Raw genomic sequence first — 17,222 nt, 5'->3', positions numbered from 1 at the left:
AGACGCTTTACCATCTGAGCCACTAGGGAAGTGTGATTTTTATTAATAAGTAGGGAAAATTATTAATAAAAATCACACTCATGCAAGTACTCACATAATTTTAGATGGACAGTAAAAGTTGGATTATATTTTTTTTCTGAAATGATATGAGTGCCTATTTGTAGATATTTTTCATTTGGTTTTGAGAAAATCAAGGGTGAAGATAATAAAATAGAAAGTTCACTGTCATATAGCCAATCAAAAAAGACTATATTTTCAGGGACTTTGATTCACTGGTTCAAGAAATTTTAATAGTTTGACATCTTAAATGGCAGGCTTCACTGGTGGCTCAGTGGTAAAGAATCTGCCTACCATGCAGGAGATCCAGACTCGATCCCTGGGTTGGAGAGGTTCCCTGGATTAGGAAATGGCAACCCACTCCAGTGTTCTTCCCTGGAAAATCCCATGGACCGAGGACCCTGGCAGGCTACAGTCCATGGAGTTGCAAAGAGTCAGTCACCAATGAGCACACACACATACATGCACACACACATACTCATACACAATCCTAAATGGCAATGCTTTCTCCTGAAAAAAAGTGGAGGAAACATAGGCTTTGTGTTAAAGGTAAGCAATGGACAGAGTGTCAGGAGTCCTGGGTTTTGGTCTTACCTTAGACTCTCTAAATGTGTCAACTCAAGTGATTTTTTCTTTAACCTCTTTTGGACTTAGTTTCAAATTCTAAAATATTAGATGGTTAGACTAGATGGTCGACATGGACCGTTTTAGTTCTGCAATACAATGAATGGTTATGAATATTTAATTTCAGTTTCTTAGTCATCTGTAAAAACAGTTTTAAATACAAGCTCTGTGGCAGGAAATTTTCTCTGTGGTAGCAACTACCAGGATTGTGTTACTTTGTGACAGCAGAGCTGGGAGTTTTCAGCACAGGTGAAGATGCTTATTATCTTACCACTGTGTACCATCACAAATACAGGCAGATGGCATTCCTGAATCAGAGACAGTAAAACAAGGTGCTTGTAAACAAAGGGGAGAAAAACCATGGACTCTATTTATTCTACCTGAACCAGAGTTCACTTTTCTTTAGCCAGTCAACAAACAGACTGCATAATCAAGAGGGTTTTAATTGTTGGGTATACAAAAACCAATGGGAACAGAGGAATCGGGTGGAGAGGGAGGTGGGAGGGGGGATCGGGATGGGGAATACGTGTAACTCTATGGCTGATTCGTATCAATGTATGACAAAACCCACTGAAATGTTGTGAAGTAATAAAAAAATAATAATAAAAAAATAATTAAAAAAAACTAATAAAAAAATAAATTAAAAAAAAAAACCAATGGGAAATGTCCATTGGCTTTGAAGATTCCATAGTATCATGAGGAAAGGAAAAAATGAATTCAACTAGATGTAATACAAAACTGTTATAAATGTTATCATGGAGTTAAAACACAGCTTATATGAACACAAGTTAAAGATAGAATAAAAATTCCTTATCTGTTATATTTAAGAGGGGTAATAGCCAGGAGTGTGCCTCTCTCTTATGTTAACTCCAACCATACCAGTCACTTTACCTACATGGACCCTATAATTACGCTATACTAAATTTGCCATATTCCCCTTTTATAACTATGCCATTATATACATCATTCCCTCTAAAATCTCTACCCATCCCTACAATTCAACCATCTATAACCAGAAACATATCCTGATTTTCTTAGGCAGTAGCTTACCACCTCCAGCTTCTTTCTTCACTTACAACCCTATTAGGTCATTTACCAGATTACATTATACTTTATCTATTAACATATCTGCATCAAGCACCTCCAGTCAAAATTATAGTAAAAGCCATCAAATTTGCAAACTATCTTTTGTTACTAGAATTCAATTCACTTTATGTGTTAATTTTACTCCAACTGTTACTATTCTAATCAAGTAGTCCCTTTGCACTAACCATAGTATTTTGATAGTTTTGCAACAAATATATTTATAGAAATGCTTAAATATCCTTATAGGACAGAGTTTAAATAAGTTTTTTTTTTAAAATGAGTTACTTGGAGTCAGGAAACATGTGATTATTACAGCACAGTTTCATATATTAAATAAAGAAATTAATGCTACTTTGTAAATAAATTTCAAATTTGAGTAAGTAAGAAAAGCTTCATGGAAAATAGAAGCTTTGAGCCAGAAGCTGAAGTCTGGGTTTTCAGCATGCCTGTGAGAGTAAAAGAAAGGGAATCTAGGTAAAAGGGGTAGGTAGCCTGAGCAAATGTGTAGGCTGTGATTATGAAAAGGGAAAAGGATGATTAGCCTCAAGTGGTAGTTAACAAAAGACCCTGGTGCAATGGAATGGGAAGTGAGGCTAAAGAGAAGCTATGAGATACCTTAAATGCCATGCTGAGGAATTGACAGTTAATTCTGTAAGCAATGAAGAACCTTAAGAAGTTTATAAGGAACCATGCTAAGAGGATATACATATTTTTGAAATTCCATTTTTCTAGAATGGGGATTTGATTGGAAAGAGTCTGAATGGAAGCCTAGAGCATTAGAAAGGTATGAAAATAATTGAGGAAAGAAGTTATGGTGGCCTGTCCTGAGACAGCAGTAGTGGGGATGGAGAAAAAATATATATAAATAATGACATGTGTAACACTTGGTCATTAGATGCCAGTGGTGGAGAAGATGATGGAGGAGTCAACAGTGACTATGAGGGATTTTTCACCTTTTTATTTTGAAGTAATTGTAGATTCACAGAAAGGTACAAAGATAGTATGGTAGTAGAGAAAGATGCCATGCAGCCACAACCTTCACATGGTTCACCCCTCCCCCTTGGCCCATGGTTACACCTTATATAATTAGAGGACAATATCAAAGCCAGGAAATTAACATGTGTGTGAAGTGTGAATATATTACTTTGTCATTTCATCATATGTGTAAATTTGTGTAAAGTTCACCATGAAAATCAAGACACAAACTATTCAATCACCACAAACGTCACCCTCATACTACCCCTTTATAGTTAAAACTATCTCTCTGAGCCTCACCACTCCTAAACCCTGGGAACTTCTAATGTTCCTCTAGCTACACAATTTTATCATTTGAGAATATTTTATAAATGAAGTCATGCTATTTGGGACCTTGCAATTCTCACCACCTAGGGCTCTCACAATTCATCTGAATCCTGACACCTCTACCTGGAGTTAATATTTAATATCAGAGCCCATAAATTTAAGGGCTCATTTTCACAAGACTAACCTCAGCTTCAGATGCCAGTCACAAAGGGTACCCAGGCTACCCAAACTTCTGCCCAGCCAACTACAAATTTGAGGGTGCCCACAGTCACCCTTTCAGTTTCATTAATTTGCTAGAATGGTTCACACAACTCAGAGCAGCACTTTACTTACGTTTGCTGCTGTTATTCAGTCACTGAGTCGTGTCTGACTCTTTGAGACCCAATGGACTGCAGCATGCCAGGCTTTCCTGTCCTTCACCATCTCCCAAAAGTTTGCTCAAACTCATATCCACTGAGTCAATGATGCCATCCAACCATCACATCCTCTGTCATCCCCTTCTCCTCTTGCCCTCAATCTCTCCCATCATCAGAGTCTTTTCCAATACAAGTTTCTTATAAAGGATATTGCTCAGGAACAACCAAGCTGAAGCCAAATGCATAGGGTGAGGGTTGGGGGCTGGAGAAGGTGAAGAGCTTCTCCCCGTGTAGCACCTCAAAGTGTTCATGCACCCACAAGCTCTCTGACTCTCACTGTCTAGTTTTTATAGAGCTCAAGGTCCAGCCCCTCCACCACCTTCTCACAAGTAGGGGGTGGGCATAAAAGTTCCAACCCGCTAATCACTTTTTCTGGTGACCAACCCCATCCTGAAGCTATCTAGGACCCCCATCCTAGGTCATCTCATCAGCATAAATGCAAGTGTGATTGAAAGGGTTTGGTATGAATAACATGAGTAACAAAATACTGAGTTGGCCAAAAAGTTCATCCAGGTTTTTCTGTCAGATGTTATGAAAAACCCAAAAGAACCTTTTGACCAACCCAATACATTCCCTATTGCTCAGGAAATTCCAAGGATTATAGGAGCTCTGTGCCAGGAACTGGGAACAAGGTGGCCCTTGTGGTAGAGAACTCGCCTGCCAATGCAGGAGACATAAGAGACGTGGGTTTGATCCCTGGGTTGGGAAGATCCCCTGGAGGAAAGCATAGCAACCCACTCCAGTATTTTTGCCTGGAGAATCCCACGGACAGAGGAACCCGGCAGGCTACAGACCATGGGGTTACAAAGAGTAGGACATGACTGAAGCAACTTAGCACACACGCATTTTTATATATATATATATATATATACATATATATATCATATACCATATATATATATCTCATATACCATATATATATATATGTATATACCATGCATATATATATATACAATACCATATATATATATCTTCTTTTATATATACTATATATATAAAATACCATATATATATATATATATATATATATTATAGCATGGATCTTTTGAAATTGACTTTTTCACACAGCAAAATGTGCCTGAGATCCATTCAAGTTGTTGTATCAACAGTTGGTTTATTTTCCTTAATTTTATGCCATGGTATCTATGTACCATATAGTTTGTTTAATCATTCATCCATTGGTCAATACCTGAATTGTTTCTTGTTTGGGGCTGTTATGATTAAAATAGCTAGGAACATTCACCTACAGGTTTTTAAAATTTTATTTATTTATGTGTTTTGGTTGGTGGCTCAGATGGCAAAGAATCCACCTGCAATGTGAGAGACCTGGGTTCGATCCCTGGGTTGGGAAGATCCCGCAGAGGAGGGCATGACAACTCACTCCAGTATTCTTACCTAGAAAATACCCATGGATGGAGGAGACTGGTGAGCTACAGTTCATGGGGTTGCAAAGAGTTGGACACAACTAAGCGAGATGGATACTGTGTTTTGGTTGTGCTGGTTCTTCCATGCTGTGCTTTGTCTTTTCTCTAGTTGCAGTGAGCAATGGCTTCTCTTGTTTCAGAGCACAGGCTCTAGGTTCATGGACTCAGCAGTTGCAGCGTGTGAGCTTTAGTTGCATGTGGAATCTTCCTGGACTAGGGATCAAACCTGTGTCTCCTGCATTGTCAGGTGGATTTTTATCTACTGCGCCAACAGGAAATCCTTCAACTACAGGCTTTTGTGTGGACATAAATCTTCATTTCTCCAGAATAAGAGTTGTCTTTGAGGGCCTTTGTCAGATCGTGTAGTAACTGTATGTTTAGTTTTATTTAGTAACTTGCCAAATTATTTTCCAGCATGGCTATAGTGTTTTACATATTTTTACATATAGTATTTTACAGCAATGTATGAAATAGCTTCTTCACATCCTCAAAAGTTTGTGGTATTGGCAAGCTTTTTTTTTTTTTTTTTTAATTTTAGCTGTTAGATGTAGTGATGTCTCATTATGGCTGTAATTTGCATTTCCATAATAGCTAGTAATCCTGTACATCTTTTAATGTGCTTATTTGCCATCTGTATACTCTCTTTGGTGAAATGTCTCTATGTCTTTTGTCCATTTTCTTACTGGGTGTTTGTTTTCCTGTTGAGTTTGAGAGTTTTTAAATATATTCTAGATATAAGTAATGTGTAAGATATGTGGATTACAAATATTTTCACCCAGTCTATAACTTGGTTTTTCATTCCCACTGCAGGGCTTTTTATAGAGAAAAAAGTTTTATTTATTTTTTTATGAAGTTCAATTTATTGTAATAAAAATGGGCCATGTTTCCATGTTGAGGAAAATATCAGAATCTAGGGACAGGTGAAGCGTTATATCACAATACTTTTTGAGTAAAAAAATGTATTATACGGACAGAAATAATGTCTGTATCCCTTGTATATTACTTCAAAATTGTTTTCTTATGTGGATGCTGAAATAACCATTCTGGATAAGAGTTTTTCTAGATGTTTGAAAACAGATGAGTACAAATATCTGGAGAGGTGGGAAAAGTGAGTAGTTCTGAAACAGTGATCCACTTGTCCCACTTCTATGTACTTGGCATAAACTGTAAGTCCTGGGTAACAGAAAACCTTTGCAGTATGGCTATAAACCAAAACAATGCAATTCAGATAGTCCTTTAAAAAAGTTTATGGAGTGGGAGTTCAGGGTTAGCAAATGTAAACTGTTATATAGAGAATGGATAAATAATAAGATCCTACTATATAGCACAGGGAACTTGACTCAATTTTCTATGATAAACCATAATGGAAAAGAATATTTTAAATGAAGATTGTGTGTTTATATATGTGTGTGTGCATGTGTCTCTAACTGAATTACTTTACTGTACAGCAGAAATTAACACAATGTTGTAAATCAACTTTACTTCAATTAAAAATTGGGAAAAATTTATAATATGTGATTATGTTCATAATTTACAACCTCATCATACCCTGTTATTTTAGGTGGCTCCAAATAGTACATTTAACTTGGAATAAGACAACTGTAAATGTATTCATTGATTTATTTTTTCATTCATTCTTCTACTTATTTGTACAACTATCCACTCAACTCACATTCTTTTAACATCTAAAATATTCCTGCCATTGTCCTCACTACTGGGAACATAGCAAAGCACATCTTTGCCTCATGATCTGTAAGCTCACAAACCAGTAAGGGAAATGAGATGTATATATGTATATACAAAGAATTACAGCTCAGGCAATATAAAATATGAAGATTTATCATTTTACATTCACTTATTGAGAAAAATTCCTGACCATCTATTATATACCAGAGGTTGTGCTAAGTGCTGGGTGTACAGACACTGATACTTTTTGAATGCATTTTTGTTATATAAAGTTTTCTAAAGGATAACTTTTATTGATTAGAGAAGTAATATGAAACCATGTAATTATATTTAGGATGATTCAAAAAAAAAAAATATCCCCATACTGGTCATTAACTTAAGAGGTGCTCCTGTAGAGTATCTCTAGGGTGACTTTTAGGGAGAATAAGGGTTATTGGATGACTTTTAGAGACTGAGTCAAACATATCTCTTCTATCACCCTTTCTGCTTCTTAAACTTGGCTGTGTCAAATATATGTGGCCTACACAAGGTCGGTATAAAACAACTAAAAGAAACCATTACATGCTTGTAGTCAGGAGAAATAATGTCTGGTGAAAGATGAAGGATCTTCATTTCCATAATTTATTCACAATGGAAGATTTTCTTTTTTAGATTAAATCAAAACTGTTAAACACTCTCTTCCTCAAAATAATTCAGAGATTAATAATACTTTCTCATTTATACAGAAAAAAATGGACACAGTGAATAACAAAGAGGGCTCTAAATTGACAACTTTAGAGACTGTCCACTGGAGGAAAACCAACCTTAGAAATACAAATAAAGACAATAAAGACTTTGCAGTCAATGTACAAACTTAGGTAACTGCAGGCAGCATGACCAAGAATTCCCTACCACCAATATAGGAAAAAATAATATGAAGCAACAGTCACATCAATGCAGACAGTAACAAAATGCAGACTATCATGAGGTACAGAAGACAACTGATAAATAACATATAACCAAAACAACCACACAACTAGACCCAGACTTGAATTGTGTGTGTGTAACATATATATGTGAATATGTATATGTATATGTGTGTATACATATTATATATTAATATAGTATATCTTACTATGTATTTTACATACACATATATATTCACACCCATGTGTGTGTGTGTATGTGTATATATATATATATATATATATATATTCCACTTTATATATCCAACTAACCTCATAGTAAAATAGTTTAAGTTATTACAATATTGCTTTCAAGAGTCTGGTAAATGAAGGGGTAAATGAGATAATCAGCCTATTTTGTAATAATTTTTTGTAACAAGATTTAGTCAAGTTTATGAGGGGCACTCATTGCCTAGCACTGGCAAATAAATCCTTGGTCTTTGTGCTGCCTTAAGAAATCTTTTTGGGATTTATTTCTTCAAAAATGCTGTTCTAGTGCTTCTTAATATATAATGTATTGAAATAAAGAATTCTACCCTAAAGTTTTTGCAAGAAGGCTAAGGGAAATGGATAGTCTTGTCCCTATGTCAGGAAAAAGAGGAATCTCCATGATGCAGGGGTGACCACAATGGCAGCTTGTTACAGCAGTTTCCAATAATGGGAAAGTTAGTAAATATAACTGTTAATACTATCAAGTAAGATGACTGTCAGCACAGATTCAGGTCCTGGAAGGTAGTCTGGGAATCTTCCATTTCTAGGAATGAAGTAATAGAATGTTACTATTCTAATAGAAATAGAAATAGAATGAATTTCTTGAGGGACCACAAAGGAAAATTAGGCAGAGAAGCAAGAAAATATTCCAAAAGAATAATGCTAAAGCCCAACTAGGGCTTATCACTCTTATTCTCTCACCATGAAGCTCCATTTCCTGTCTAAAATATTCTCCATTGTCCACTTAGCCATACATCCTTCTGGGCTCAACTTGGATACCATTCCCTCTGGATAAGATTACGATGATCCACAAGCTCTGGGTAAAGTGCTCTGTTCTATTCTCCCCAGTACCCTGTCTTCTACCATAACAATATTGCATGCATTGTAATTGCCTACTTATTCATTTGCATACTATTCTAATTTATAGTATATTGCTATATTATACAAATGGAGTAACCCTCATAGTCAACAAAACGGTTGAAAATGCAGTACTTGGGTGCAATCTCAAAAATAACAGAATGATCTCTGTTGTTTCCAAGGCAAACCATTCAATATCAGAGTAATCTATGTCTATGCCCCAACTACTAATGCCGAAGAAGTTGAAGGTGAATGGTTCTATGATGAACTATAAGACCTTCTAGAACTAACACCAAAAAAAAAAAAAAAATGTTCTTATCATCATGGGAGACTGGAATGCAAAAGTAGGAAGTCAAGGGATACATGGAGTAGCAGGCACGTTTGGCCTTGATGTACAAAATGAAGCAGGGCAAAGGCTAACAGAGTTTTGCCAAGACAACAGAGTGGTCATAGCAAACACCCTCTTCCAAAAACACAAGAGATGACACTACACATGGACATCAGCAGATGATCAATACCAAATCAGATTGATTATATTCTTTGCAGCTGAAGATGGAGAAGCTCTATACAGTCAGCAAAAACAAGACCAGGAGCTGACTGTGGCTCAGATCGTGAACTCCTTATTACAAAGTTTAGACTTAAGTTGAAGAAAGTAGGGAAAACCACTAGGTCATTCACTTCAGTTCAGTTGCTCAGTCGTGATGGACTCTGCGACCCCATGGACTGCAGCATGCCAGGCTTACCTGTCCATCACCAACTCTGGGAGTTTACTCAAACTCATGTCCATTGAGTTGGTGATGCCATCCAGCCAACTCATCCTCAGTCATCCCCTTCTCTTCCTGCCTTTGATCTTTCCCAGCACCAGGGTCTTTTCAAATGAGTCAGCTCTTAGGATCAGGTGGCCAAATTATTGGAGTTTAAGCTTCAGCATCAGTCCTTCCAATGAATATTCAGGACGGATTTTCTTTAGGATGGACTGGTTGGATCTCTTTGCAGTCCAAGGGACTCTCAAGAGTCTTCTCCAACACCACAGTTCAAACGCATCAATTCTTTGGTTCTCAGCTTTCTTTATAATCCAACACTCACATCCATACATGACTACTGGGAAAACTAGAGCTTTGACTAGATGGACCTTTGTTGGCAAAGTAATGTCGTCTGCTTTTTAATATGCTGTCTAGGTTGGTCATAACTTTCTTTCCAAGGAGCAAGCATCTTTTAATTTCATGGCTGCAGTCACCATCTGCGGTGATTTTGGAGCCCCCCCAAAATAAAGTGTGTCATTGTTGCCATTGTTTCTCCATCAATTTGCCATGAAGTGGTAGGACCCAATGCCATAATCTTAGTTTTCTGAATGTTGAGTTTTAAGACAACTTTTTCACTCTCCTCTTTTACTTTCATCAAGAGACTCTTTAGTCTTTTGCTTTCTGCCATGAGGGTGATGGCATCTGTATATCTGAGGTTATTGATATTTCTCCAAGAAACCTTGATTCCAGTTTGTGCTTCATCCAGTCCAGGATTTCTCATGATGTATTCTGCATATAAATTAAATAAGCAAGGTGACAATATACAGCCTTGATGTGCTCCTTTGCTGATTTAGAACCAGTCTGTTGTTCCATGTCCAGTTATAACTGTTGCTTCTTAACCTATATACAGATTTCTTAAGAGCAAAGTAATGCTCAAAATTCTCCAAGCCAGACTTCAAAATTATGTGAACTGTGAACTTCCAGATGTTCAAGCAGATTTAGAAAAGGTAGAGGAACCAGAGATCAAATTGCCAACATCCACTGGATCATCAAAAAGTGAGAGACTTCCAGAAAAACATCTATTTCTACTTTATCGACTATGCCAATGCCTTTGACTCTGTGGATCACAACAAACTGAAAAATTCTGAAAGAGATGGGAATACCAGACCACCTTACCTGCCTCCTGAGAAATCTATATGCAGGTCAAGAAGCAACAGTTAGAACTGGACATGGAACAACAGACTGGTTCCAAATTGGGACAGGAGTACATCAAGGACATTCAGGTATGACCTAAATCAAATCCCTTACAATTATACAGTGGAAGTGACAAACAGATTCAAGGCATTAGATCTGATAGAGTGCCTGAAGAGCTATGGACAGAGGTTGTGCCATTGTACAAGAGGTGGTGATCAAGACCATCCCCCCAAAAAAAGAAATGCAAAAAGGCAAAATGGTTGTCTGAGGAAGCTTAGAAATAGCTGAGCAAAGAGGAGATGTGAAAGGCAAAGGAGAAAAGGAAAGATATACCCATCTGAATGCAGAGTTCCAGTGAATAGCAAGGAGAGATAAGAAAGTCTACTTAAGTGACCAATGCAAAGAAATAGAGGAAAACAATAAAATGGGAAAAACTAGAGATCTCTTCAAAAAAAATTAGAGATACCAAGGGAACACTTTATGAAAAGATGGGCTCAATAAAGGACAGAAATGGTAGGGACCTAACAGAAGCAGAAGATATTAAGAGTAGATGGCAAGAATAGACAGAAGTATACAAAAGTGATCTTAATGACCCAGATAACCACAATGGTGTGATCACTTACCTAGAGTCAGACATTCTAGAGTATGAACTCAAGTGGGCCTTGGGAAGCATCAGTATGAACAAAGCTCGTGGAAGTGATAGAATTCCAGCTGAGCAATTCAGTTTCAAACCCTAAAAGATGATGCTGTGAAACTGCTACACTCAATATGTCAGCAAATTTGGAAAACTGAGCAGTGGCCACAGGACTGGAAAAGGTCAGTTTTCATTCTGATCCCGAAGAAAGACAATACCAAAGAATGTTCAAGGTGAAAATGAAAGTGAAGTTGCTCAGTCGTTTCCGACTCTTTGCGACTCCATGGATTGTAGCCCACCAGGCTCCTCCATCCATGGAATTTTCCAGGCAAGAGTACTGGAGTGGGTTGCCATTTTCTTCTCCAGGGGATCTTCCTGACCCAGGGATCAAACCCAGGTCTCCTGCATTGCAAGCAGACTCTTTACCATCTGAGTCACCAAACTATCACACAATTGCATTCATTTTACACACTAGCAAAGTAATGTACAAGATTCTCCAAGCTAGGCTTCAACTAGCTTGTGAAATGAGAACTTCACATACTAGGCTTCAACTAGTATGTGAAATGAGAACTTCCAAATGTTCCAGTTGGATTTAGAAAAGGCAGAGGAACCAGAGATTAAATTGCTAACATCCGTTGGATCATAGAAAAAGCAAGAGAGTTCCAGAAAAGCATCTACTTCTGCTATATTGACTACACTAAAGCCTTTGCCTGTGTGGATCACAACAAACTGTGGAAAATTCTTCAAGAAATGGGAATACCGTACCACCTTACCTTGGGATTCCCTGGTGGCTCAGAGAGTAAAGAGTCTGCTTGCAATATGGGAGACCTGAGTTCAATCTGTGGGTAGGGAAGACCCCTTGGAGAAGAAAATGGCAAGCCACTCCAGTATTCTTGCCTGGAAAATCCCATGGATGGAGGAGGAGCCTGGCAAGCTACAGTCCATAGGGTCGCAAAGACTCGGACATGACTGAGGACTTCACTTTCACTTTTACTTGCCTCCAGAGAAATCTGTATGCAGGTCAAGAAGCAACAATTGCTTCTTGGAACCAATTGGTTCCAAATTGGGAAAGGAGTATGTCAAGGCTGTATATTGTCAGCCTGCTTATTTACCTTATATGCAGAGTACATCATGTGAAGTATCGGGCTGGATGAAGCACAAGCCAGAGAATCATGATTGCCAGGAGAAATATCAATAACCTCAGATATGCACATGACATCACCCTAAAGGCAGAAAGTGAAGAGGAACTAAAGAGCTCCTTGATGAAGGTGAAATAAGAGATGAAAAAGCTGGCTTAAAACTCAACATCCAAAAAAAGAAGATCATGGCTTCTGGTCCCATCACTTTATGGCAAATAGATAGGGAAATGATGGAAACCATGACAGACTTTCTTTTCTTGGGCTCCAAAATCACTGCAAATGGTGACTGTCGCCATGAAATTAAAAGACGTTTGCTCCATGGAAGAAAAGCTATGAGCAACCTAGAGAGCATATTAAAAAGCAGAGATATTAGTTTGGCAATAAATGTCTGTATATTCAAAGCTATAGTTTTTCCAGTAGTCATGTATGGATGTGAGAGTTGGACCATAAAGAAGACTGATTGCTAAAAAACTGATGCTTTTGAACTGTGGTGTTGGAGAAGACACTTAAGAGTCTCTTGGACTGCAAGCAGATCAAACCAGTCAATCCTAAAGGAAATCAGTCCTGAATAATCATTGGAAGGACTGGTGCTGAAGCTGAAGCTCCAATACTTTGACCACCTGATGTGAAGAGTCGACTTATTTGAAAAGACCCTGATGTTGGATAAGATTGAAGGCAGGTGTTGAAGGGGTTAACAGAGGATGAGATGGTTGGATGGTGTCACCAACTCAATGAACCTGAGTTTGAGCAAGCTCCAGGAGGTGATGAAGTACAGGAAGCCTGTCATGCTGCAGTCCATGGGGTCACAGATTTGGACTCAACCAAGCAATAACAACATACCAAGCTCTGGTGTCTACAGAAGAAGGAAAGACTTTTTTCTTGTTTACCATTGTATCTAGCACAGTACTCACTCCACAAGAAATTATTACTAACCATTTGCTGAATGAGAAGAAATGAATTATTCCTCTATATGCCAAGAATCACTCTGGGTACTGTGCCTGTTACCTGATTTAAATACTAATGTCCAGCTTTTGACTTCAGGATGTTGGGGACAGTTTTGGAGGTATCTACTTAGTATTCCTGTCTGTGATACCTCTTAACAAGCCAAATATACTATTTGGATGTTACTCCAATTAACAAGTATGTCAACTTCAATCAAACTTGAGAAGTGGAGTAATGAACACTGAGTAGTTTCTGGAGAACCAGCAGATCCACTGTAATCAAGACATTAGCCAGTACTTCATTTATTGGGTTACAGGAAAACCCAAATGAAGTCTTTGACCAACCCAATATTACCTGGCTTAGAAGTCCCTACTCTAGCAAGGGAATCATGATGATATCTCAGGTTTCCAGATATTAATGTCTACTCAAAATGTGTGCCCATGGGAATTCCTTGATTGTTCAGTAGTTAGGACTCCATACTTTCACTGCCGAGGGACTGGGTTCAAACATTGGTCAGGGAACTAAAATCCCATAAGCCACGCAGCATGGCCAAAAAAACCCAAACCAAACCAAAACCAAACCAGAATATATGCCCAATATTCCATAAAATGTTGAGTATTCCCTTTTCCTCAGTGTAAATTCATCCAAGTAAAACTGGCCACAGGTCCACTTAGGCAAGGCCTGGAAAAATCATTACAGTATACATGGCCATTGTGTGGCATGGTCATTACTCCTAGAGATCCTTCAAAGTCTTCAGTTAATGGGTTATACATCTGAAATTGGCTCAGATTCAGGCACTGAGCAAGGGATCGTGAATTTTTATTGGGCCAATGGCCACCAGCCTCCTGTTCCTCCATTCTTGCAATTTTTTTAGTTGTATATATTAAGCAACACCCTTTTGTCTACCTTCTGTTTTGTTCTTATTACTAGTTCCAATATGCTCTATTAATCTCTACAGATTCTTTAGGTCAAGCCGCTTGTTTGCTTCTCCAAACTTGGCCATCATTGTAGTAATTTTATCATCATGGCTTCTGGCAATTAAGCACTACCACCTAGCCGCTATTATTTGGGAGCCTCATCATTCCCTTGAATATTAAAACAAACAAACAAAACTCATCTCTGATCACTTCTATAATCATTAGCCCTGGTCTGCGGAAGCGAGTCAGCACTTACTGGTGTCCTTTCATGAACACATAAAAATGTGTCATCTGGGCCCTTCTGTGAAAAATCACCTTATAGAAAATCTTTTGGCATCATGTATCATATCTGTTCAAGCATGCTCATGTCCCTAAGATTTTTTTTTTTATTTCTTCATTGTCATCTTCCAGAGAAACTTAGGAATTTCTATTTCATTCTATGTGTGCCATTGCTTTCTCCTGGTCTCTAAAGAGTCATCCTAACAGCAATTTTGCTCCATCCATTCAAGTCCTCACAAAAGTGTTAAATTCCTTGTTTTGAAAAGTAAAATGCCCCCATGCCCCACGTCAATGAATTCTTATCTAGTATTCTGATCTGAACCTGTTGATCAAATACCTCCCAAGTCCAATCCTTAGCTCCTGCCAGTACACACTAGCTAATTCTTACAGCTCTTTTGATTGGTAAACTCTTTCCTCCATTATCAATCCCCAATCTTCCCTAGCTATATCTTGCTGGGACTTAGTCCTAATTATTGGTCTGGCAACCAAGAAAATGGGTGGTGGCTGTTCCTAAAGGGATCACCTCTTGCCTGCATGAACAAGGTCTCTATAGAATCCTCTGTAGAGAAGGGAGGAGGTTGCTTTTTCATATTAGTGAGTTCTGGGAGACCTCTACAAGCTCGGATGTTTCAGGGGTGTCTTCAGAGCCAAAATTCTAAGGGGCATACACTTAGACAAACATCCTCCTTTCATATTTTAGGGGCCAAGGTCCTGACCTTAACATAACAAACTAACCCTGAATAAGCATAAAAATGTCTCTGGAACTCTGGAACTTCAGCTATCAAGTCTTGAGTCTGTCTTCAACTGTTTGCTCTTCCACTGTAGGAAAAGACTTCTTTGTAAGCTATCAGCAAGATTCTCTGGCTCATACTCTTAGATCATAACTATTTTTTAATTATCCTCAGTAAATCCTTCTTCAAGGTGGTAAAGAACTAAAATATTGCCTGCCATATCAGTAAACAAAAGATGTCACAGTCATCAGCAATTGCAAGCCCGTGAACAGTAAGCTGATGAGCCCTGAAGGGATTCAAGGAGGAAAATAACACCTGTCACCTAGCAGTCAGCTGCTGCAGCCACCCCACAAGATGCACCTGGAAGAAACTCAGGATGATAAAGCAAAGTATGCTGGCCCCAGATAGCTGAGGTGCATATCTGAGGAGTGATTTCAGTGATCCCAGACTCTTGCATCTTCCCATACATAGAAAAGAGCTAAAGTCCTTAACTTGAGATGCCTGGTTTTCTTTTATTATTAACAATAATCATTTGATGTTCGAACTACCTGGTCTTTTATTTTATTGCAGAAACTCCTATATATCCTGGCTTCCCACCTTGCCTAAACAGTTTATCAGCATTATCTGAGATGCTGTGTCCTGGGCTTAAGTCATCAGTTTTGTTCACCAAATAAAATATAACTGTCAATTTTTAGGTTGTGCATTTTTTTTTCAGTCAACAGTGGTGTACATGCTAAGTCACTTTAGTCGGGTCCAGCACTTTGTGATCCTATGGACTGTAGCCTGCCAGGCTCCTCTGTCCATGGGATTCTCCAGGCAAGAATACTGGAGTGAGTTGCCATGCTTTCCTCCAGGGGGTCTTCCTGACCCAGGGATGGAACCTGTGTCTCCTGTGGCTATGAAATTAAAAGATGCTTACTCCTTGGAAGAAAATATATGACCAACTTACAGATTATTAAAAAGCAGAGACATTACTTTGCCAACAAAGGTCGATCTAGTCAAAGCTATGGTTTTTCCAGTAGTTGTGTATGGATGTGAGAGTTGGACTATAAAGAAAGCTGAGCACTGAAGAATTGATGCTTTTGAACTGTGGTGTTGGAGAAGACTCTTAAGAGTCCCTTTGACTGCAAGAAGATCCAACCAGTCCATCCTAAAGGAAATCAGTCCTGAATATTCATTGGAAGGACTGATAATGAAGCTGAAGCTCCAATATTTTGACCACCTGATGCAAAGAACAGACTCATTTGAAAAGACCCTGATGCTGGGAAAGATTGAAGGCAGGAGTAGAAGGGGACAACAGAGGATGAGTTGGTTGGATGGCATCATTGACTCAATGGACATGAGTTTGAGTAAACTCCAGGAGTTGGTGATGGACAGGGAGGCCTGGCGTGTTGCAGTCCATGGGGTCACAAAGAGTCGGACACAACTGAGTGATTGAACAGAACTGAACTGAACTGAGCATCACCTAGGAGGACCCCATCAGTGCCAGTACGATTCAATGATGCATAATCAATTCTACTGTTTTTCTAGACATTGCACCCTTCCCCACCACACACACACCCCTACCAAATCTTTCAAATGCCTGAAACTTCTCTCTAGCTAGTGCATTCCTCTCACCAGTACATCCTCTGATATCATCACTGATGAAATCTCCAGTAACTGGGCCTTCCATGTCGTGCTCAGGCTTGTCCTTACCTCATGTTTCACTCAGGAAGGCACTGATCTTGTCAGCCAGGCAATGAGTGAGCCAGGCTCCAAACCCATCTTACTATTTTTTATTTCTCAGACCACTCCTGCCCCCTGCCCCATGTCAATCTGGGTCCTTTGACAAGTAGATGTAGAGGTGAGATTAAAAACATGCAAGAGATATATTGATAAACAGGGAAGGGGTGGGATAAACAGGAAAAGAATTTAGACTGACAACAACACAGTACTGAGAAATTCTCAACCTCATCAGTGAAGGGGCTCCAGGCAAAGTTTGTTCATTAGAGGAGGCCCACATCAGACAAAGATGCTGGCTCTGGGACCCCTGTTGT

The 17,222-nt window shown here is 38.6% G+C and overlaps 1 protein-coding gene across 1 annotated transcript in view; it reads right to left on the bottom strand.

Annotated features, from left to right (window-relative positions):
• LOC122690337 (RNA polymerase II elongation factor ELL2-like) overlaps nucleotides 1-16,858 on the bottom strand; it is a 47,492-nt gene extending 30,634 nt beyond the window's left edge. The window contains exon 1 of the mRNA XM_043897384.1: nucleotides 16,753-16,858. Coding sequence (XP_043753319.1) covers nucleotides 16,753-16,858 — 106 coding nt within the window. The remainder of the gene's footprint in view (nucleotides 1-16,752) is intronic.
• Between the last annotated feature and the right edge of the window lie 364 nt (nucleotides 16,859-17,222).

This window comes from Cervus elaphus, chromosome X, assembly GCF_910594005.1.
Source record: "Cervus elaphus chromosome X, mCerEla1.1, whole genome shotgun sequence".
In the NCBI taxonomy this organism is placed as follows: Eukaryota; Metazoa; Chordata; class Mammalia; order Artiodactyla; family Cervidae; genus Cervus; species Cervus elaphus.
Note: the sequence above shows the minus strand (reverse complement) of the source record. Positions and strands in the feature narration are given on the sequence as shown.